Source organism: Lutjanus erythropterus, chromosome 2 (assembly GCF_056507025.1).
Source record: "Lutjanus erythropterus isolate fLutEry1 chromosome 2, fLutEry1.hap2, whole genome shotgun sequence".
NCBI classification, from domain to species: Eukaryota; Metazoa; Chordata; class Actinopteri; order Lutjaniformes; family Lutjanidae; genus Lutjanus; species Lutjanus erythropterus.
Genome location: NC_139318.1, coordinates 46,758,967 through 46,782,205, shown reverse-complemented (window position 1 = coordinate 46,782,205; position 23,239 = coordinate 46,758,967). Strand labels below are relative to the sequence as shown.

Sequence of the window (23,239 nt, the reverse complement as noted above, 5' to 3'; positions counted from 1 at the left end):
TGATTATCCTCATGCAGTTAAATGACTGATTGATTAATTGATTGATAAGTAAGGAACTGATCATAAACAGAGACGTCTGAGGGATCATTAAGCACTTTTGTTAATGATATTAATAAGAAACGTCTCAGGCAGGGTTAAAAAATCAATAATTGACTCAAATCAATATTCCTTTGCATGGTCTGATATTGATTCATAAAATCCCCAAATCGATTTTTTAATATGTCTTTTCTCCCACGGATGTGTGTTACAGCCTTTGGCGCGAGATCTTGTTCCATGAGACTAATTTTAGTGTGTTCAAAAAATAATCATGTTTAATAATGGACCGGAGTGGAGGGTTCCTCGTACAGTTTACAGTATTAGTTTTCTCAGAACCTCTGTCATACTGAAGCAACACTGGTATTGTAACTGTAATATCCCAAACTGAATTAATATAGAATTGAATCAAATCATGAATAGAATCAAATCAAGACCATGTCAATCAAACTGAATCAATTTGGGAAATCTGACCCGACCCGAGTCGATATCCGATGTGCCGATACTTTCCAATGCTTTGTGCCAATTACTGATAAATGCACAAATCTTTTCCGCCTCATGTCAGAGAACATCAGGTCTCTCTCGTAGTGGAATTTAATTATTATCATGCTGCTCTTATCTGATGCATGCAGCGTTTTTACAAATGTTCACATGCACTGGGTGAAATAAGAAAAATACTGCTGACAGTTTTTTTTTATCTGGTACCTGTTTTTCTTTGTTCTTCACAAATTTGTGGTAATGGTTGGGATGACGGTCCTCAAGATAGGCAATTAAGACAAAACTTTTATTTCTGGACAATACCAGTAATTAATTTCAAAGCGTTTATCTGCTGTTCATCAGAAGTTATAGTCCTGCTTTAATGTGGTTGTAAAGACGGGCACAAAAAAACTATTTGTTTGATAAAAAGTGATGTTTTGATGTCAGAGTGTCTGTAAAGTCAGTCGTGGTGTTGAAGTCACACCGACTCCTCTGAGGTTTCTGTCAGTATTTGATACAATAGAAACCTGAGATCCAGCAGAGAACGATGGATTTAGTGGGATTTGACTCTGAGTCGCTTTTTTTTCCTTCACCACATTTTCTGTGTGCAGCAACATCGACCGTGTGTTTGAAGACGATGGTGAGTTTCACACTTCCTGGTGATGAAGAGGCTTCAGAATGGCTGTGTGTACCTGCCAGCATGATGATGATGATGATGATGAAGGTGACTGTAGTCACTTGTAGAAGTAAGGGTTCCAAAAGTGTTCTTCCTGAGGGGCTGAGGTTCTATTCAGAACCATTTGATTCTGAAGATCCCGCTTTGAAAGAAAAAGGATCAGTGAAATCATTGAAGAACTCTTTCATCAAGGGTTCATGAAGGTTCTTGAAAGAACTCACCAGGTGATAAAAAGCTTCTTGGTAGAACCCCCTGGGTTATTTTGTGATGAAAAATTGGAATATAAAAAGGTTCTGTAGAACCCCCAAGTGTGTTCTATGTAAAACCCTTGTAATATGAAAAGGTTCTCAGAAGATGAACCTAAGTGGGTTTTAGATAGAACCCTTGTAATATAAAAAGTTTCTCAGTAGAAGCCCTTGCATGGGTTCTAGATAAAAAACCCTTGGAATATAAAAAGGTTCTGCAGTCAAACCCCTTTGGCTGAGTACTAGATAAAGAAAAGGAATATAAAAAGGTTCTCTGTCGAACCTCCAGAGTGTGTTCTAGATAAAACCCTTGGGATTTAAGGTTTCATGTAGAACGCCCTGAGTGTGTTCTTGTTAGCATCCTTAGAAAGTGGAAAAGTTCTGGATAGAACCCCAGAGAGGGTTCTGGGTGGAGCCATTGCACCATAGAAGGGTTCTCAGTAGAACCTCTCATAGGGGGTTCTGGGTTGAATCTTTTCCAGATGGTTCTGAAAGAGTTCCAAGCAGAAACTTCATAAAAAGTTTTCCCAGTACCCTAAAACAACTTTCTCATGGGGACAAGCCAAAGAACTCTTTGTAGTTCTAGTTAGAACCTTTATGTGTAAGAGTGTGCTGAGGATCAGAACAACAACAGTGATGAAAAATGTCCAGGATTCAGATCACCATGACGATGATGGAGATGATGGCAGTGTAAACAGTGAAGCTGCTGGTTTTAGTAGCAATGAGGATGATGATAATAACAACAGTAATGTTGTTGATGATGATGATGATGATGATGATGATGATGATGATGTAAAGGCATGAATGATAACAGTAAAACGGCCTGGTGATGATGATGATGACTGAGTAAAATGTCCAGGATTCAGATCACCATGACGATGATGGAGATGAGGACAGTGTAAACAGTGAAGCTGATGGTTTTAGTAGTGATGAGGATGATGATGATAATAACAACAACAGTGATGATGATGATGTCAAGGCATGAATGATAAAACTGGCGTGATGATGATGACTGAGTAAAACGTCTAGGTTTCAAATCACCATGACGATGATGGAGATGATGACAGTGTAAACAGTGTGCTGATGTTTTTAGTAGCGATGAAGATGATGATAATAACAACAGTACTGATGATGATGATGATTTTGAAGTAAAGGCAGGAACAATAACAGTTAAAACTTCTGGTAATGATGATGATTGAATAAAATGTCCAGGTTGCAGATCACCATGACGATGACGGAGATGAGGACAGTGTAAACAGTGAAGTTGATGGTTTTATAAGATGAAAGTGTGTTTCCAAACCTCTCTGGACTTCTTTCTGTCTTTTTCTCCTCCTTCCCAGGAGGAGAGGAGCTCAGGGAGAAGGCTGGTCCCCGGGGTGTTGTAAACACTACATTACACCCGAGAAATGGGCTAAATGAGCCTGCAATGCTGCACTTATCAGAGCTGCGTACGCGTGCGTGCGTGTGTGTGTGTGTGTGTGTGTGTGTGTACACTGTGTAGGCGGGTGTGAGTCCACGGCTGTTACTAGTAGTTTTATGCTTTGTCCTGATTTGCCGTCCTTGGAGTGAAGCGCACGCATATGGAGCTTCATGTTCGCGTCTATTTTTGCGATCGCCACCCGCAGCGCGTTTCGAACGTTTTGGCTTTTTGATGGACAGCCTCATTGTTTTACAGTCCTTCCTCTCTCTGCCTCTTTATTCATCTGTCTCCCTCCGTCTCCAGTCGTTTTTTTCGCTCCTCTCCTCTCCAGCTATTGTCTTTCTCACCCACCCACACACACTTTACTGCACACTCAGTGCGGGCTGCAGCTGTAAATAAGAGGAGTTGTCACTGTGCATTTGATGAGGGTATTGTACTGTTTGTGAGCAGCGAGTCAGGGACAAACTCACAACAGTTTGAAGTACTTTCGAAGCGGCGATGGATGTGCTGGATGGTCGGCTCAGCTGAACTCAATCAACCCTTTTTAAATAGTTCGCATGCTTTTCAAACTACTGTGATAGAAAGTTTTTGTACACATCATTGCCTGTTATGTCGCTCTATTGTTGCTGCTGCATCAATGCATCTATACAACACTGATGTGTCTTCCATCTGAGCACAAATAAAAGAACTCTACACTTTCAAATAGTGAGCAGTGCAAACTAAGGCTGCATCTAACATCACTTTTAACACGATGAGGATGAAGAGACTCATACAAAATCTGTTGGAAGTGACTTCTGCTAACAGAAATATGTTCCACGTGTTGACAGTCCTCATATGCCGCGTTTGGGTGCTGACAGAAAGTAAATGGGGTGATGGTGCTGCTGCCTGAGGAGGAGGACAGGTCGCTCGGTGCTTCGTCCCGCTGTGATAAGTCACATCCAGTTTGTGGAGCTAAAGAGCCAAACTGTTGCATCTCTGTCTAAAATACGAGCACACTTTAGATAATCACAGCGAGGCTCTCTGCAGGTTCTTCACCGGGAGAATCCATCCTCTGACCAGACGCAGCAGTTCATAGTGACGCATCAATTCACGATATGCAAATCAACTTATTTTCATAATCGATTATATGGATTACGTAGACGAATCACCCCAGCTCTAGTGTATATGTCAAAGTCCAATTTTGCATGCAAGTGATACACCTATCTCTCCCATTATTTTCTGTGCAGTCAGGTGACCTCTGGTTGCAGTTTAAGCACCAAAACTACTTGGTTATGTTTAGAGAAACATTGGTTTGTTGTAATAAGAATGTTAGTTACCTAAGTTAACTAAATTATCATTAACTCTTGTTGACTTTTGTAGGATAGTGTGAGAGGCTCAGTCATCCCGGATGAACTCAGAGACACTGCTCCTTTGCGTAGAAAGGAGCCAGTGGAGGTGGTTCAAGCATCTTGTAAGGACGCCACCTGGTCGCCTCCCGAGGGAGGTGTTCCAGACACGTCCAGCTGGGAGGAGGACACGGGGCAGACTGAGGACTAGGCGGAGGGATTATATATCCACACTGGCCTGGGAACACCTCGGGATCCCCCAGTCAGAGCTGGTTGATGTGGATGGGGAAAGGGATGTCTGGAGTATTTATCTTATTAACCATTAATAAATCCATTGGTTACTTATGAAACGTAGTGTGATGAACTCCTGCCTGGTTTAAGGCTCTTTCAAATCAATGGAAAAGTTAAACAGTGCCGAAGTGAATTAGGAAACGTTGAAAGGCTCCAGTTGGCTGCTCGTCTTTTTTTATTCGCCAGAAACCAGAATTTGTGAAATGAAACTCAAGACTAATGAAACACATTGAGGCGTGTAACTGTCACACCTGAAGCTGCTGATTCAGCTTTTATTAGGCTCATGTACTGAATCAGAGATTTTTCACAGGAGAGCGGTGCATAAATTGGTGCTTTACTGAGTTTTGCAGTTCACTTGTTCTACTTTATGTATTGTGTATGATTGTTTTACGGTGGTGAGTCACTCTCAGCCTCTTTTTTTTTTACCACAATGTCACTGGTTTTAAGATCTGCCTTATCTGCATAAAGCCCTGTGAGAAGAGGGAAAATTGTGAGAGGAAAAAGAGGACAAGTTGTATAATACTGCAGCAGGAGACATCAGGACGTCAGGCGGTGAAGGTAGAGAGACTCCAGATACTGAAGAAGATGAGGAAAGGAGAAAGTGAGACGAGAAAAGAAAAATAGATGTAAACTGGAAAATAAGAAAGTGGAGCAAAAACCACTGACATGGAAATCAGCGCAGACTAAAGGAAGACAAAGAAGTTAACTTGAGACAAAAAGTAGAAGAAGAAGGACGGGGTGGACAGCAGGAAGGAGAAGTTTGTCCACAGTGAGCAGGGTGAGAACACAGGAGGCCAGAGACGGACTGATGGACAAAGTGTTGATAAAAGTCCATCCCTGTGATGTCTGATATTTATGTCCTCTTGTCTCTGTGATGTGATCTTCTGCAAACTTAATAAGATTAAAACTAAATTGCATCCAGTAATATTTCTGTTTGCATTTGATACATTATTGTTATTATTTATTTTTTATGCACAAATGAATGAATTTATTTCCAAGGAGCTGTTTGTCTCAGTCCCATCACAGTTGAATCTGCACCTGGTGAGACTAAGTGAAATCATCAGAGCTGCTCCCATGTTGATTGTATATGTTATTAGAGCTGCAACGATTAATTGATTAATCGATTATTGAATTAATCGCCAACTGCTTTGATAATCGATTAATCATTTTGAGTGATTTTTTAAATTAAATATGTCCAAATTCTCTGATTTTAGTGTCTCAAATGCCTCCATGACAGTGAACTGAATATCTTTGTGTTTTGGACAAAACTCGACATTTGAGGACGTCAGAGATCATCTGTGAAAATATAACTCAGCCAGTTAGCACCTATTAGTAATTTCACAACAAACCCCTTTAACCTCTGTCACGCAAATTACCCACAAGCCCACCTTCCTTAAAGGGGAAGGCTCAGCCTGTAACACACAGCTGCATTGAGTGTGTAGTTTAAGTCAAATACTGAAGCAGAATTACGGCTGAATGATTTTGAGATATTGAGCTGAATATTGAGATATTTTTAAGCCATATCGCTCAACCTCCAACTAAAGACTGTCCTAATCAGTGTATCAGAAACAAACTGGGATTTTGTTGGTGCCAAACAGTGTTGAAAGTGCATTTTGTCACATAATCACAGAAAAGGACATATAACCGTTATAAATGAATCCTGCAGATAACTTTTAATACGTCCCAGACTGTAATACAGAGCCTGGTTCATTCTTGCAGCACATGCAGCAGTCGGCTGCAGCTCGAGACGAGAGTCCTGCAGCGCCGCGGAGCCTCAGAACATGAGACTCTGAGCAGGACGGAAACGCAAGTGCAGTTCTAATTAAAAATGAATATCAGGCAGGTCTCTGTCCGTCAGGAGGAGAAGAAGCATCTCACTTCTCTGTGAGCCATCTGGGTGCAGCGCAGAACAACACGGAACGTGGATTATGTTTGATCAGTGTGGAAACACAGGAAGAGGAAATCATTTTACACCGAGATGTAAATTTAATTATCGTGCGTGTCTGCAGCTCGTTCTGATCAGCACCAGAACGTTCATCACTGATCCCACTAATTATTTCTTTTTTATTTTTAAACCCAGGCAGGATTTTTTTCATTTACCAGAACTTTAAAGGAGCTTTATGTCAGAACTGACCACCTGTCCTGTTCGTACTCGGCACATCAACAGGAAGTTGGCTTGTTCACCTCTATCATAACAAACAAGAAAATGCACCAGTCAGAACTGTTGTTTCTTTGCATTCTTTGCTTTTTAAAATATTTTAAACTAATATTCTTACACATAGGTTCTTGTAAGTTAAAATAAAAATGTATAATTAAAACTACACAAAAAGGGCAGCAACAACCGCTCTGATTTGACAGTCCTGCTGACCAGGACCTCTGCTGTTTGTTCGGTACAGACCCCAAAAAATACCTCATCATCCCGGTTTATTCCCTTTAATTGTATTGCAAATTGCAGTTGCAATTTCAGTTAAAATAATTACGATATGACTTTTTTTTACCATATCGTGCAGCTTTACTGTAAAGCGAATTTGCCAAACTGTGCAATAACATCACAGTCACATGATTCAGTCATTTCATCCCCATTCCAGGTAGCGGAGGGCTAATTTTGAAGTTAGCGTAGAAGTCACAAGTGTGCTTTCTTTGAACATGTACAATTATTTTCTCACCTGAAAAAAACCCAGCACCATCTAGTAGACTTAAAAAGCAACTGATTTTATTATACTTGTGCCAAAAAGTTCAATTTGCATTTGCAACATTAATAATTTCTATAATAAAAGATTGATGATACTTGCCGTGGATTGATACTGTGCTGTACTGATTCCTGACCAATGCATGCTGGTCATACAAAGTTGATATGTTCGGTGCTGAGCAGGTCGTGTACAGTGGCTTTATCACAGCAGTGAGACTGAACCGAAACAGTAAAGTTGCAGTTTGGTAAAAAGCTTCGGCTGGAGCTGCAGAGTGAGTTGATAATCCTCTGTGGGTTTGTCACTTTGAGCGACACCTTTCACATCATTTGATTCAGGGTAAATATAAAAATATTGATTACAGCCGCCTCAAATGCTTTTGGAGTTTTGTAGGATCAGGCAGGAGGCAGAGTGATGATAACTCCGCCGCGCTGCAGCCTGAAATCTGTAAGCTCCTCTATGATTAACAGCGTGTCCCGACTGAACTTTGTAGAGCGGTAAAAGAGTTTAGCAGATGACAGCTGTCTGACGGGCTGCATTAACAGAATAAAGGTACTTCCGACCTCCTTAAATCCATCTTTCAGTCCTCCTTCTCTCTTCTGCTCCGTCCATCCATCAAATCTCCATCGATCTGTTGATAAATCTGTTCATCCATCTGTCCATCACTCCACGCTGAGCGCGTGCTTCGCAGCGGTCGCTGTGATCGAGCCTTTGTTGCATCCTGAGAAGTTTTACCTTGAAGTGAAGCTGTGATGATTTTGGCTGCTGTGCTGTCACTGTTCTGATGTCCCTGCAGGTACTTTTACAGAGGTCACCTGTCAGTCAAACCGTGTCGGCGGTGCTGTGATGTCTTGGTTTTTCTGGTGATGAGGTCCTCAGCAGCTGTGTTAGCAGCTTAGCTCAAAGTTCAGTTCAAACAGATTAAAATGCTAGTAGTTCAGTAAAAATCTGTCTGCTTGTTGGTGGGAAACAAAGGTAACTGGTCCTTTGCAAAATACTGTGAGTTTGACTCAAGTGGAGGAACTTTGCAGCTGTTGGCTCATGGTTTTACCCTTTGTTATTGACTTCCTGTAAGGTTGATGTTTGGGCTTGTTTTTTCAGATCAGGTGGGCTGAATTTGCATAAAAATGGGACCTTTTTTTCATTGGAATCTGCACTGATACGTTTAGAAAATAAAAATATCACTCTCCCCAAACCAACCAAACTCCATTGACGAAAACTATAATTATACCTCATAGAACAAAGGAGCTGCTGGTCTACTATTGTTAGTTTATTTGTCTTATTGTGTGAATCTAAACTACTTTTATAAACACCAAAGTCACACAGTAACACAAACAAACTAACAGATCGATGCAGCGGTAAATCAGCAACTCCTGTGTTCTTTGACGTAAAATTACTGTTTGTGTCAGTGGAGTTTGGTTGGTTTGGAGAGAGCGATATTTGGCTTATATAACGGCAGTTTCCCATCAGAAAAGGCTGTCTGACAGCAAAGTAAAGTTGTGAAAATAGTCTAAATATAACACACAACTATTTACACCTGAACTAAGCCTTTAAAACCCAGAAGTCGCACAACAAAAACAAACTAACAGATCGATGCAGCAGTAGATCAATTCCTGTGTTCTGTGAGGTAAAAACTGACAACAAGGAGTTTTGGCGAGGGTTATATTTGGCTTATATAACGGCGGTTTACTGCTCCCTCATGCCAAAGTGGTGAAAATATTTTATATCTATATTTTTTGGTGTTGCTGCTGACCCTGTCCACAGCAGGACACAGTTCACCTTCCTACACCTGTACTCCTGCTGCTTCTCCAAACTGGGGGCGTGTCGACCTCCGTCTATTGCAGGTAATAGACTGACTGTAGCAGCTTTATTCTTCCTCTGTCTGTAAATCATTAATGTACTGAAATTTTAATGTTGCCAGTGTATCTCAGCCAAGAAAACTGTCAGATATCAGTCAGATTCTTCTCTTTTTGCTCCTCTTTCTGTCAGTGGCCTTACATCATCTATATCCTGGCAGTCATTGATCCGTGTGTCTTCCAGCACGTGGCCAGGGACCTTTGTGTGTGCGTGTGTGTGTGTGTGTGTGTGTGTGTGTGTGTGTGTGTGTGTGTGTGTGTGTGTGTGTGTGTGTGTGTGTGGAGTGTTATATGACACCACAGACATGAGGTCATAGCTATGAGCCCATTGGTCCCACCTGAGCGTTCTTCAGAAGAGTTTCACATTACCACTAAACCTGTGTGTGCGTGTGTGTGTGTGTGTGTGTGCGTGTGTGTGTGTGTGTGCATGTGTGTGTGTAACAAAAGACAAGACAAGCCTGTCATGTATTGGTCAGTGCATCATTTTATAATTTCTCAACCATTTAAGTTTTGCTTTTGTGAACAGGAACTGGACCAGCTGGCATATTGAATCAACTGGAACTACTTTCTTTTCTACTAGAAAAAAAATAGTTCCTTCATGAAACTGCTCAGAATAAAGTCTGTGGATTATCTTGAGTAACCAGGTCATGATTTTTGGAAAGAGATGCTGGTTTTGAATCTTTCCAAAATGTATTTTTTGGTGCTTTGAGCACCACAGGCCGAGTACCATCTAGTTCTATTATACTGGAGAGAAGGCAGACATCTCTATGGCCGATAAAACTCCAAAACTCACACCAAAACTATCTAGATGGACAAATAGCACTACAGGCAAGGGCTGCACAATGTGGTTAAAAAAAGTCATGTTGCGATTATTTTGAATGAAATTATGATTGTCATATGCGATGCAATCAGTGGAAATTATCGTTTTTGCATCCTCACTGAAAAAAAATATATTATAATTGTGGTTGTATGATTTTTTTATTGAGGTCTGAACCAAAGAAACCAAAGAAACATGTTTTCTTTCATCTGGAGAACAAGATGTTCTGGTCAGGTGATCTCTGAAGCACTACAGTACCTCATTAAAATAGATTTGGTTCTGGTTCTGATTTGGATATTGCATTTGGCCATATTGCGATTTTATTCCAATTACGATTAACTGTGCAGCCCTACTGCAGACCAGGGGAACAAAATATGTATTTTGATTTCGGGGTGACTTGCCCCTTTAGATGTGCGAAAATAGAAAAAAAAATTCTAGCACAATTTCCTGGAACTTAATGTCATCAAATGTTTTGTTTTGTTTTTTAAATCATCCAAATATAACATTCACATAAAACAGAGAACAACTAGAAACTAACTGACACTGTTGAAGCTAGGACCAGAAAATTTTATTTTACTTGCTAAAATAATTAAACGCTAAATTGAATAGCATAAAAAAGCTCACCCTCAGTTTCATAAAACTCTCTTTAAACCCACGGGGGAAACTTCCAAACTGCATTGTCATCAGGCTAAAAACAGGGCTGTTATTTTTGGTTTCTAAAAAAGTTTGACATTTTGAAGACAGGGGATCTTCACCCGACAGCGACAATATGCCATTTGGCAGATGCTTTTATCCAAAGTGCCTCACGGCGGCACGACTGCATACATTTGAAGCTTGGATTGCCCCAGTGGGAGGTGAACCCGTAACCCTCACTGCGTTAGTGCTCTGTTACTACAGTCACGGTCAGCATTCCTACAGTCTCATACTCAAATTCAGCTTTTAGTCTCAAATATGAAATCTGCTTTAGCTGAGTTAAAGTAGATACGTTGATGATGAAAAGAACTGTATAGCTGCAGCTCTGAAATATCTTTTAATGAGGCTGTGTTTTTAAGAGGACATGGAAAAGCACTAAAACACTTTCGCTCCATATATTTAACGTATTTTCATATTTATCAAATCAAATCAAAGCATCCACAGAGCTGCTCCGAGCTGACGGGTAAAGCTCTCCGCTCCCTCCTGCTGCTCCGAGCAAGACGCCAGGAAGCCAGAACTCGGGCCACCAGTCGAGCTTTTACAATCTCTTCAGACGCCCCCTGAGCCGCGGCGCTCACATTCAACTGACAGATGAGAAACAATCACAGTCGGCGCCATGCGAGCACGAGAACGTGTGTGAGAGAAGGCTTTTCTGAACATTTGTGACAAATGCATCCCTGGCGGTGACGACCTGTTGTTGTGTTGCTGTCGTGATGGAGACAGAGAGGGTTGGAGATGAGAGTGTGTGTGTGTGTGTGTGTGTGTGTGTGTGTGTGTGTGTGTGTGTGTGTGTGTGTGTGTGTGTGTGTGTGTGTGTGTGTGAGGGTGTGTACTGTAAGCGTTGGTGATTAGATGTTTGTACAGTTGGTTAGTTTTAGGCAGCACATCATTTTGGTTAAGTTTGGTGAAAGATCATAGTTTCATTTAAATTGTTATGTTCTTCATGTCACTGCAGACTTTTTTCTGTATGATGATGTCATGGGATCGCACATAAAAAGCACTTTTTAAGAACATTTTGTCTGTCGTGAAGGCTGTGGCTCCTCCATCCCCAAGAAAAACGTTTATGTCAGTGTCAACACTTTATTGACTTCATCCATGTTTTTATTGAAGCTCATTCACATTCATTTCTGTCTTAAATCTGTATTCACCTCACGATGTCTCTGAAGGACAACCCAGAGTTAAATCCAGCTGATCGGTTTTATCACGTCAGGGTTTGTCTCTACGTCGTCTCCTCCTGCCGAGTGCAGAAATGGTGGGAATGAATTTCATCACCAAACATCTACAAATCTGCCTCTTCAGTCCCCGTCCTTCGGCGGCGAGGGAATCCTCCCTGACAAAACGATGCTGACTCCTTTTCATTTCCCGAACAAATATAAAACCGCACCAGCAAGCATTAGCTCTCTGGGAGCCACGACGAGCCGTGATTTCATTCATTAATCACTCGCTGTTCAACACCGCCGACTGTGTTGACTTTTGATTTCTTCAGTGGAATCTTATTATTGTATGAGATGTTTGCAAGAACAGGAAGGAGCGAGAGAGGACACCGAGTCCAGAGTGATTCACTTTTCCTTTTTCTGCTGCCTCCTTCTCACAAAACTCCCTCCGAGGACTTTTTATCCTGCTCAGACAGAAGAAATGGAGACTTAACCTCAGTAGTTTCTCACAGTGGTGGAATTTAACTGTATTTAAGTGCAATTTACGGATACCTCTATGTCTCTATTTCCATTTCATGCTACTTTATTCTTTCACTTAACTGCAGTTCAAAGGGCAATTCAGCATTATTCACTGGGAACATTTTAAAGCTGGAGTATCAGTGTAGGAAGCTACACAGTGTACTGCAGTGGACTGGATCAGCAGCAAAATATGTTTTAATCAATGTCTGTTTAATTGTACACTATATTCAGAATATTTTCAGTGTTTTACCTCGCTGTCAGACAGACTTTACTGATGCATGAGGCTTACTTCCTGTTGCCAGTAGGTGGCGCTCTGAGTATGACTCCTGATTGGCATGTAGATGTCTTCAGGCCGTGATGTCTTATGAACTTTAGGAGGTATTGGACAACATATACTGAAGTTACAAGAACTTACTCTCCTATAGTGAAACATTGAAATTTGGTGTCACGCCACGACCTCGCCGTTTGACAAGCCATTGTGTTTTAAAGTATTATTTTCAGTATTTTAGAGCTTTTAACAACTTTTTTTAATTGCAAATGTGTCTAGTTTGCACACACTGATTTTGAGGTCGAGGCTCACGTAGATGCCTTCAGGCCGGGGCTCATTTGTCAAGTTTGGGGCAGATTTAATCTACAATAAAGATACAACAACTTCCTGTTTCATGGACAAACAGCGAAATTTGACACCGCGCCACGGTGACACTGTTCAACACTGATGGCTCATGCTGACTTTTGAAGTCTGATTAATTCTGTAGGAGTTTGTTAAAATACAACATGTGGAAATCGACAAAAACTGACCACTAAATTCAAAATGGCTGACTTCCTGTTGGGTTTAGGTTGTAGCTCAAAGAGGCTTTTTTTATGTCGGAGTGTGATATATATGCCCACTAATTTTGGTGCATGTAGGTAAAAAATGCCGTGGTGGCTGCTCGCCAAAACCCACATCAGATGTAAATTTTCACCACGACCGCCATGTTTGATGAGTTTTCAAGCACGATTAGCTCCATGAAAAGGCAATTCATTTAGGGAAAAAATAAATTCCTTTTTCAATAGGATGCTTGCAGAATTACTAGGATGTGCAAACATTTACAGCTTCCTGAAGGCCACAGCTGTTCACTCATGTCGTGTTTAGTGTTTTATTTTTCTCTCCTTTTGGGTCAGTTTTTATCGACGTCTTCTCAATCAAGCCTGAAACCAACACAACACCTTTTCACAAAGTGATGTCAGAGGAAATATTGAGTTTGATAAACAGCCCAGTTATCAGGTCGTACACTCACAGTTTGGACGGAGGAAGTGCCGGGCGGCGTGCACCCGCTGCACTCCAGCTGAGAGATGGTAAATAGTTTAGCAGGGGGAGATAAGGTCTATTTTTATCACAGCAGACAGACGGAGGAGACACACTGGCAGGCTGACGCACAGGTTGAGGCATCGGAGAGGGACAGCCAAACGGGCTCAGAGACAGACAGACAGACAGAGACACAGCCAATCAGGTGGACAGACAGGCAGGTGGACGCAGATGCAAACAGACAGGCTGGCAGCGAGACTCACGCAGAGAAAACACGACTGCAGATACAAACCTCTGCGCTGCAAGTTTTTCACTGCGAGAGAAGAATATCAGCTCACACTGCACATTTTGTTTTCATTTGGCCTCATAAAGGGCAAGTATTTTTTTTAAATCAGTACATTTTGAGGCAGAAAAACGGTGCGGAGACAACAAAAAACCTTCCAAAAAAAGGTATATACTTCCTGTCCCCTTAGTGGGCGTGGCCAGGTGTATTGGAAATTCAAATTTAATGTTTGACTCTTTTGGAGCTCAAACACAAAAAAAGTCTGTAAAATAAAAGTCTACAGAGCAATAACGATGACAAGCGTGTTCTTTACAGTACAAGTGACAAAATAACAAAAATATGAATCCAGAAGTGAACAATAAAACAAACCAGTGAGTCGGTTCGTTGAGATGTACGACGTTTGTGCGAGCGATAGCTCTGATTGGTGGAACTTGCGGGAAACTACGATGATTGGTCAAATATCCGGAAAAGTTGCAGAGATTGGACAAAATTGCAAGGTCGCACAGAATTCACAGAGATTGTTGGCCATGTATTGTAGGTAATTTTCAGTGGAGCTGTTACTTTACAAATTAAAGACATGGCAGATTAGCACAGGATTAAAATCAAGGACCACATCTGCAATTATTACAAATTACTGGAGGTTCCCAGGCAACACAAACCAGTCTGGTGTGAACAGGTCTTTAGACTGTTGGGTTTAGAGATGTGCTGATCCAGTATTCAGTGTCAGTATCAGTCTGATACTGGCCAAAATAAATCTAACTAATAACCTAAACTATCACACAAAATCCTGATTAAACAGCACTGTCATCATATCAGCCGAAAGTAGAAAATAAAGTTACAGCTGAATGCAATTTATGCTTTTATGTAACAGATTTCAGTTTAATTTTATTCAAAGTTCTGTGTGAGAAAAAAGATTAAATCTAAAGAAGCAGTTTTGTAACTGAGTCATGCTGTGTTTCTTCATGGGAGCAGAATATTTGATTCTCAGTTTGAACTTGATGCCTTTCAGATGGCCGGTGAAGAAAAGTGCATTCATACAAATCTGTTATTAACAGAAAGATAAAAAGACTTTTAATTTGGATTGGTATTGGATTGGCAGATACTCAGGGTTTTGGTATCGATATCCGTATCGGACGTGAAAAAGTAGTTTTGAGACGTCCCTAGTTTGGCTGACTGAATGTTACAGGTGCTTTTAGGAGGTGATTTACATGATTTTATTTTAAAAAATGTAACCAAATTTACCCGTAATGGTGTGGTTTTATTGGTCATTGGTGGAAAAAATATTGTGAATCTGGATGCAAAAGCTGCAACATTTATTAGAGCTCTTCATCAGTTTATCTACAATTTGATTCAACATCATCCTTTTTATGGATTTATGACGACTAAACGTGTCCAGAGGAAGTCAGACACTCGTCCAATAAGCTTCCTCTGCTGACGGTATGGAGTCAGGCTGTCAGGGACTTTGTCCAGTCAACCATCAGAGCGCCGCTCCGTCCACTCTGAGACATTCTGTATGATTTTTAACATCGACTGGCTCGACACAGCCGCCATTTTTCTCACGTCCACGAGAGTTTGTCTGTCCAGAAAATGTAAATGCGGGTTCTGGGTGGAACCATTACACCATAGAAGGGTTCTCTATAGGAACTCTGATGTTGGGTTCTGGCTAAAGCCTTTAACAGATGGTTCTACTGTAGGTATAACTCTTCATGTTGGGTTCTTGGTAGAGCTGTCTGGAAGAGTTCTGAGTGGAACCTCTAGAAAAAGTTGTGGAAAGAACCAAAAAGGGTCGCTGAAGAACCCTTTATGGTTCTCGTTAGCACCTTTGTGTCTAAGAGTGTACAGCCTTCATCTCTTGTCTTTGTTCATGTTTCAATTTGAAAGTTAAAAGTGAGTTTTTACATAAAAACACATCAGACTTCATCAGATCAGCCAGCTGAACTAAAACTGACTACTGACCCTCAAACACTCTCTGAAGCTGCTTCAGACTCACTAAATATTAAAAGTTTAGTTAAAATTCACACACGCAGACACACTCTTCCCCTGCCTGCCTCCTCCGCTCGCTCCAAACTGATATGACAACAATATTCTGCTTCATAAGCACACAAATCCATTTTGTTGGGTCAGCAAAAGCAAAATACAAGCGTGCAGCATAAAAACTGAGCAAACAGCTCTTTTTTTTTTTTCGTGTGTTTTGTTTTCTTCAGATTTATATTTTGTTCAGAGGCCTGCGGGGGGTTTCTGAAGCTCAGGTACAACAAATGCTGCACCCCACAAGCAGAAATATTAAAAGTGTTTCCAACAGTGAAGCTTTAATCATCAGGATTCGCTGCACACTCACAACCTTCATGCAAGTAAAATGTGATTTGAAGCATTAAAATATTTAAATTAAAACACTTTTGTTATTGTGTTGCACCCTCCTGTGTTTTTATGTGCTGGGATATTTATGGTTTTGTAATCGTTATTCCTCTTTCTTTTTTTTCTGAACTGTTTGTAACTGTGCAGGAAAACTGAACCAAAACCCTGAGATCATTTTGACACACGTCTCTGTTTGGAGAAAAAGTCACTGCACATTTATCCACGTATGTTAAAGTGGGATCAGAGGACTTTTTTCCTTGGACTTATCATTATAAAGTAAATATTGGCTCTGGAATAATGACATGTGTAGATTAGTTCCCCGTAAGCCTCGATTTTAATTTGCAAATCTGTCTGCCACTGGGAGCAATTCTGGGAAAAACGATGTCTCCATTATAGATTAAATAAATGAACAAATTCACTCTTTTTCTCTGAATGTCTTCGTCTAACGTCACCGTGACACCAGTCCCTGGTGATGCAAAGCAAAAATGTTACTCAGACTGTGTTATTACTATGCAGTGCACATTATCATTATAACTTAGCCTGTTCAATTTAATATATTAAGTATAAAATGTGACAATGTCAATGTTCCTTCTTCGTTGTTATTTTTTAAAGTTGTTAAAGCTCGACTCTGACGGAGGGAAGGGAGGAAATGGAAAGAGATCCGGTGTTGCGTCAATGTCATGTCTAGAAGGGAACTCAGATTTTTTTTGCGAGATCTTTCTCCGTCTGGTTTTTCTTCATTGTGCCAAATTAATTATGGTTAATAATGTTCCAACGCTGGTAAAGTTCTGGGGAGGTTTAGAGACAGAAACACGTGGTTACGGCTTTGGGGTTCTCTTCAAGACACAACCACGGTTGAGGGGTAGGCTGTGGTTAGGCCTGTCAGATGAGGGTGAGCGTGAACACATGCTGACAGGGAAACAGATTTGAACACAACACCTAGGGTTTTTTTTTGCCAGAATGGCACAATGAGAATACCAACTGGAAATGTCAGGGGGCTGAAAAGTTGCCTGTTTCAACTTTTAAAGCAATAGTAGAAGATTTGGTATTTTGGGTTATTTGGCGCCCCCATACAACAGATCGGCAGTATGTTGAGGCCACGCCCACTTCTGGGGGAAAACTCCTGGTTTCATATAATGGAAGAGTCAGGAAAATGTTGTAAAGCTGCTGTTGGTTGTAAAACGAACATACAAATCCATGTGGCTCCCCGTCCTTTCTGGAAAAGAAAGGATTTCAAGAAGAGAACAGTGAGAATGGGCCACTTCCTGCCAGTGTTCCCTCCCTGTAGCTCCTGCTGTAGCTGTGTAAACACCAACACTCCCTCAATGCTCTGAACTTCCGGTCCAATCCGTGCAGAGTCAGCTAGCTGCACGGCTAACTGAGCTAACTAACTAGTGGCAGCTACAGTTAGCAGCAGTTAGTTACATTAGCAACAAGTAAAGCTATCTGTCCGTCAGGAAACTCAGTAAATCCGTAAAAAGAATTGAAGCAGACCAGCTGGAAGGCTGGATTTTTTTTTTCACATAAAATATAATCCAGTTTCACCAAAATCAGTGACATAGTTGGTGTTTGACACTGCATCGTCACTGGAAGTGAAGTTTATGAGCGAATGAGTGAACATCAGATTATATCAGTTTTTCCCTCATCTGCTCTGTGCATCAGTGAACAGACTCCTGACTCTGTTTAAGTGAAGTTTGGCACACTTGTTTCACCTACAAACTGTTTTTCAAACCTTCATTAGCCTCTAGTAAGTATAAGAACAGCGTGGATTAATGATATGTATTAACACATATCACAGATATCATAAAACTATGAAATCACAGCAAAGAAAAAGGCAAATCTGAGAACTGTTGTCTGTTCTGAGTTCATGCATTATGTGCACTGACAGAAGCTGCTGTGTAAACCTGCTGTTTTCTTTGTTTAAGACATGACATGACGTTGTCTTGCAGCTCGACCTGCGATTGTGAGGAAAGTCTCAAAATTCCAGTTTTCAGGATGGAAATTGATCTTTAGAAGCCATAAATCTCAGCAGCTACATTGAATTATTGCTTTTGATCATTTCTGTCAACATCCTGAGGATGTAATCTGGACATTTTGTCTTACAGAGCCGGAAAAATCTCATCCTCTGAGTAAAGTGGTACTTGTATGGAGGCTGTGAGTGTGCAGCAGCCTCTCTCTCTGTGTGTGTGTATGTGTGTGTGTCCTCTTTGTATAATTGTGTTTCTTAGGGTTTTTGTCCGTGAGGCAGTTACTGAGAGGTGTGTGTCTGTGGTTTGTGCCCACCAGCAATGAGGAACTATTTTGTTCAAGTCAGATAAGAATATTAATTAAACATGCAGCTGCAGGAACATAAATCACTGGTTTAAATCTGGCCTGTGATTTATGTTACTGTACTCATGTTGTATGAAACTTGTGTGCGTGCGTGCGTGTGTGTGTGTGTGTGTGTGTGTGTGTGTGTGTGTGTGTGTGTGTGTGTGTGTGTGTGTGTGTGTGTGTGTGTGTGTGTGTGTGTGTGCAGAGCTTTGATGGCACTGTAGTAATTGTTGTATAATAGCGGCTGGTGAATTATTTAATTCAGACTGTTTCCTCTGAGCCAGCAGCAGCTGGCCCACTCGTCAGCACAGGGACACACACACACACACACACACACACACACACACACACATTCACACACATTTGCATGTATACATACACATCAACACATACACATGAGCACACACACATACAGAACAAACACACACTGACTAATGCAGTATCAGGGTCCATAGAGACTTCATTGCAGAGAGTGCTCTGTGTGTGTGTGTGTGTGTGTGTGTGTGTGTGTGTGTGTGTGTGTGTGTGTGTGTGTGTGTGTGTGTGTGTGTGTGTTTGTGTGAACAATAAATAGATCAGAGCTTCTTTAGGCCCCAGTTCTCCGTCAGAACTGTTGTTGTTCTCTTTTCTGTTGTCAGTTGTTGAAGGAAATAACAAAATTAAATATTAAAGGGATAGTTTGGGTTTTTTGAAGCGGGGTTGTATGAGGTTCTTATCCACAGCCAGTGTGTTACTGAGAGTAGATGGTGGCTGACGCCCCCAGTCTGGAGGAATATTTTCACCTCTTCACCTTCCTGTAAGACAGACTACTCTGATGGAAAACCATTGTATCCAACCAATCTCCACTGACAAAAACAGTAATTTTACCTCACAGAACACGAGTTGCTGGTCTACTGCTGCCTTCATCGATTAGGTTGTTTGTGTTATTGTGTGACTTCTTTGGTTTCAAGGGTTTGTTCAGATTCATCAAAGACACGCAATAACACAGACAAACTAACCGATGAAGGCAGCAGTAGACCAGCAACTCCTGTGTTCTGTGAGGTAAAATTACTGTTTTTGTCAATGGAGTTCGGTTGTTTTGCAGAGAGTGACATATGGCTTGTATAACAGCAGTTTCCTGTTCACTGAAAAAAACAAAACATTAAATCATGATGATGTGATATTTATTGAGGTCTGAACCAAACAAAAGATTTTTAGGTCAGGTCATCACTACAGCACTACAGTATCTCATTATAATGATGTTTTCTAATACATTTTTCCTTTTTCAGAAAATTGCAATTTGGTTCTGGGTCTGTGATTTTGATATTGCACTTTTATTGCAATTGTGATTAGTTTTGTAGCCCTGTTTGCAACCCTCGTGTTCACTGGATTTCAGCAGGACATTCCTTAGCTTCCTACACCGGTACTCCTGCTACTCCTCCAAACTGGGGCCGTGTCGACCTCCATCTATTGTAACACTTCAAATAATCTGAACTAGCCCTTTAAGTATCTAGAAACATTGTGACATCAGTTCTTATTAAATAACTTGTTGTATTAAGTGAAAAACCCGCAAACATGAGATGGGGATAATTAATTTATTGCATGATGAAATCTCAACTCTTGTTTAGACGACAGGCACCGTCTGGTTTATTTATGAAGATTAAACTGTGAAATCATTATTTTCATCTTTTTCAAATGGAGCTCTTGTATCTCGACAGTTCCAGTGAAACTGTCCTGTTGATTCTCGCCTGGAGCTCTGTTTTTTATTATTGTGGAACAGAATTCAATTACAGGATCAGATTGAGATGTTTTGTTGTAGAACAGTGCTGTCATCACCACAGATTCAGGAGTTTTTAATTGGATTGTGAGCAGTCAGTTTCCTCTGGGCTCACCGACCATGTGGCACATTGTGTTCACATTTACACTTTGGATTAAAAGCAGATTAGCATCGCAATCTAAATAAATTCGTTAAATACTGGATTTAGAGAGCAGCACTCAAATAGCTTTAATCACAGATCTTTTTGTTTTTGCAGCGGCTACCTGCAGGAGAACAAACGTGTCAATTAGTCCGTTCAGTTTATCCTACAGATGATGTCAAATACCAATAAATACAAATAATTCAAGTTACAGTAATGCAGCTTGGATCAGCTGTGTTGTTGTGAACTGAAAAGGTTGAGCGCCCACAGGGAGTGTCGCCAATTTGTAAATTTGTAAATTAGAGGTAATGATCGCTGTAACATAATTATTCTTATTTTGATTGAAAAACGTGTTAACATGACCATGTGTGAGGTTTTTTTTTTTGCAGGAATCTTTGTCAAATGAAGATGTTTTTTAAGTCTGTAGGATCTGATGTGTGATTTTTGACACACGTTTTGACTTTAACATATATTGCACCTCCTGCGATTTGAAAATTGCAGAAAGCCATGCTGTGATTTTGATAAAATTTCGATTACTCGTGCAGCCTCTGTGAACATGAACTTGCATGTTACCTTGTCAGATTCGCAGCTCCAACCCGCCTGGTTTTAGACCGTTTTAATAGACTTCGGCGTGGCTTGGATGTTGCTTTAATCACAGAGTTGTCAGATCATGGTAGTTAAAATTTGAACTGACTGTTGGTATATTCATTTGGGAATAATCTCAGAGCTCTGTAGATGTTTTAGCAAAAGTAAACACAAATGGATTCTTCCTTAGTATCGAATTTTGTTGGCAGACTTAACCCACATTTTTATTTTTAGTGATTGTGTCTTTTTTATATTCTTGTCTTTGAGTCGTGTCTTCTTTATATTTCAGAATGAAATGAGGGATTTTTGTCCTCTCGTGTGAAAGCGTCTGAGAGGTTTTGTTGTGAGCGTGTTGCTGTTGGAGGTCGGCCGCGTTCAGACGGGGAATATTTGTCTCTCCGGGGGGAAACGACAGACTGAATCCCTCAGCGTCGGTAACCTCCCTGCGTCCGTCATGGTGGTTAGGCAGACGTTCGTACTGTAGCTGAGAGCTGGTTGTTGGCCTGGGACCGGCTGGGAGAGGCTGACATACACTCTGAAATATTAATGACCTACTGTGGAGAAGGACTCAACCTCCCCCTCGTTATCTCTCCTCACCCTCCTTTCAGCTCCCTTCTGTCTCCCTCTTTTTCTTTCCATCTCCCCTCCTCTTCATTTACCTCCTCTCCCTTCTTCTTTTCCCTCTGCCCGTCTCTCTCAGGAGGGTTGTGGGATTGTGTTATGTCATATTAAAGAGACAGGCGCGCTGCAAAGTGAAAAATACGACATAATAAGACTCATCCGAGGAAAGTTGTGGACTGAGCATCGATTTTGGATCAGCGTGAATCAAATTTTCTGTGAAACTTTCAGGAGGATTTGCTCTTTCCTCGTCCTTTCATCTCTTCTCTCTCAGTTTCTCTCAGACAGATTCCATACATCTCTCTGTGTCCGTCCTCTCTCTTTTCCCCGGACCGAGTCTGTTTTTATCCTCTCTCAGTTCGTCCACCCCGCCCTTTTCCCTCCTGTCTCTTGTTCTGCTTTGCCACATCAAAGAGAAACTCCACGAGGATTGTGCGATATGAAAGCCCCGAGTTTGTTCCATCCAATAAATAAAGTAAACTCACAAAATGTCAAGAAAGGAATATTCTTACACTTATTTTATAGAGCGAGTGATGCATCGCAGGGCTGATATTGGATATGCATATATGACATAATGCACATTGTTTTTAGTTTTTATTTATTTATTATTTTTGTTTTATGGGCAGCATTTTGAACTTTTTTGTTTTTTATGGCTGCAACTAACAGTTATTTTCATAGTCAATTAATTGTTTTCTTGATTAATCAATTGATAGTTTGCTCTGTCAGATGTCAGAAAATCAGTCCAAGATGACGTCCTCAAATGTCTTGTTTTGTCCACAATTTAAAGATATTCAGTTTTTTGTCATTTATTTGTCATTTTTCTTCTTCCAACGAAGCTCCACCCACAAAAAAAGTCATATTTTTTACCAACAAAAAAGGAGTCTAGAGAGAATTTGAGGTCCCTCCCCTTGCTTGTGCTCCACATATGATGTTTATGTTTAAGATCATTTTACAAGTCAAGAAAGTCTTGCAGTTTTGTTCAGTTTTATGTGAAACTGGTCAGTTATAAATTACCTTAATATCCTCCATGAGCTGTGTGTCACAACTGCTGCTGCTGCAGCTGCTGGAAAATAAGATTTCTCATCACTTTCACCACTTTACCACGAGGAGAATTCTGCTGCCGACTGTATATAAAGTCGGAAACAAGAGCAGAATGACAAGACATCAGGAGGGAGGCAGCTGAGCTGATTTCTGCTGCGATAGGAAGAAGGTTTTCTGGTTTCTAGATCTGACATGAGAACTAAGAATGTAAAATCAGCTGATGTTGTAATGGATTATAACCAATAACCAACATCTTCTGTTCTTTTTATCTCTCAGACGTGGCTGAAGAACTACGGTTACCTGCTGCCTCACGACGTCCGAACGTCAGACCTGCGGCAGGAGAAAGCCATGCAGTCCGCCGTGGCCGCCATGCAGCGCTTCTACGGCATCCCTGTGACGGGAATACTGGACGAGACGACCATAGAGTGAGTCACTGACAGCGTGTGTGCGTTTGAACAAACCAAAGTTAAGCCTTTCACTGAATTTAGATACCAACACAGTCATTATAATGCAGGTGAAATTGTTCCAGACATCCAGCAGAACCTGTGATTGTGAGAACACAGCACCTTCACACGGGAGACCAACAGTTAACATCAGGAGTCAGAGTCGGAGCAGGGACTCCCCAGTCTGAAATTTGTCTTGCGTCATAGTTGCTGTATCACAGATATCAA

General features: G+C 40.9%; 1 protein-coding gene across 1 annotated transcript in view; it reads left to right on the top strand.

The window, feature by feature from the left end:
* Positions 1-23,239, top strand: part of mmp24 (matrix metallopeptidase 24) — an 80,530-nt gene that overhangs the window by 8,702 nt on the left and 48,589 nt on the right. Inside the window, exon 2 of the mRNA XM_084741730.1 lies at positions 22,845-22,993. Within this exon, the coding sequence (XP_084597856.1) occupies positions 22,845-22,993 (149 nt within the window). The remainder of the gene's footprint in view (positions 1-22,844; positions 22,994-23,239) is intronic.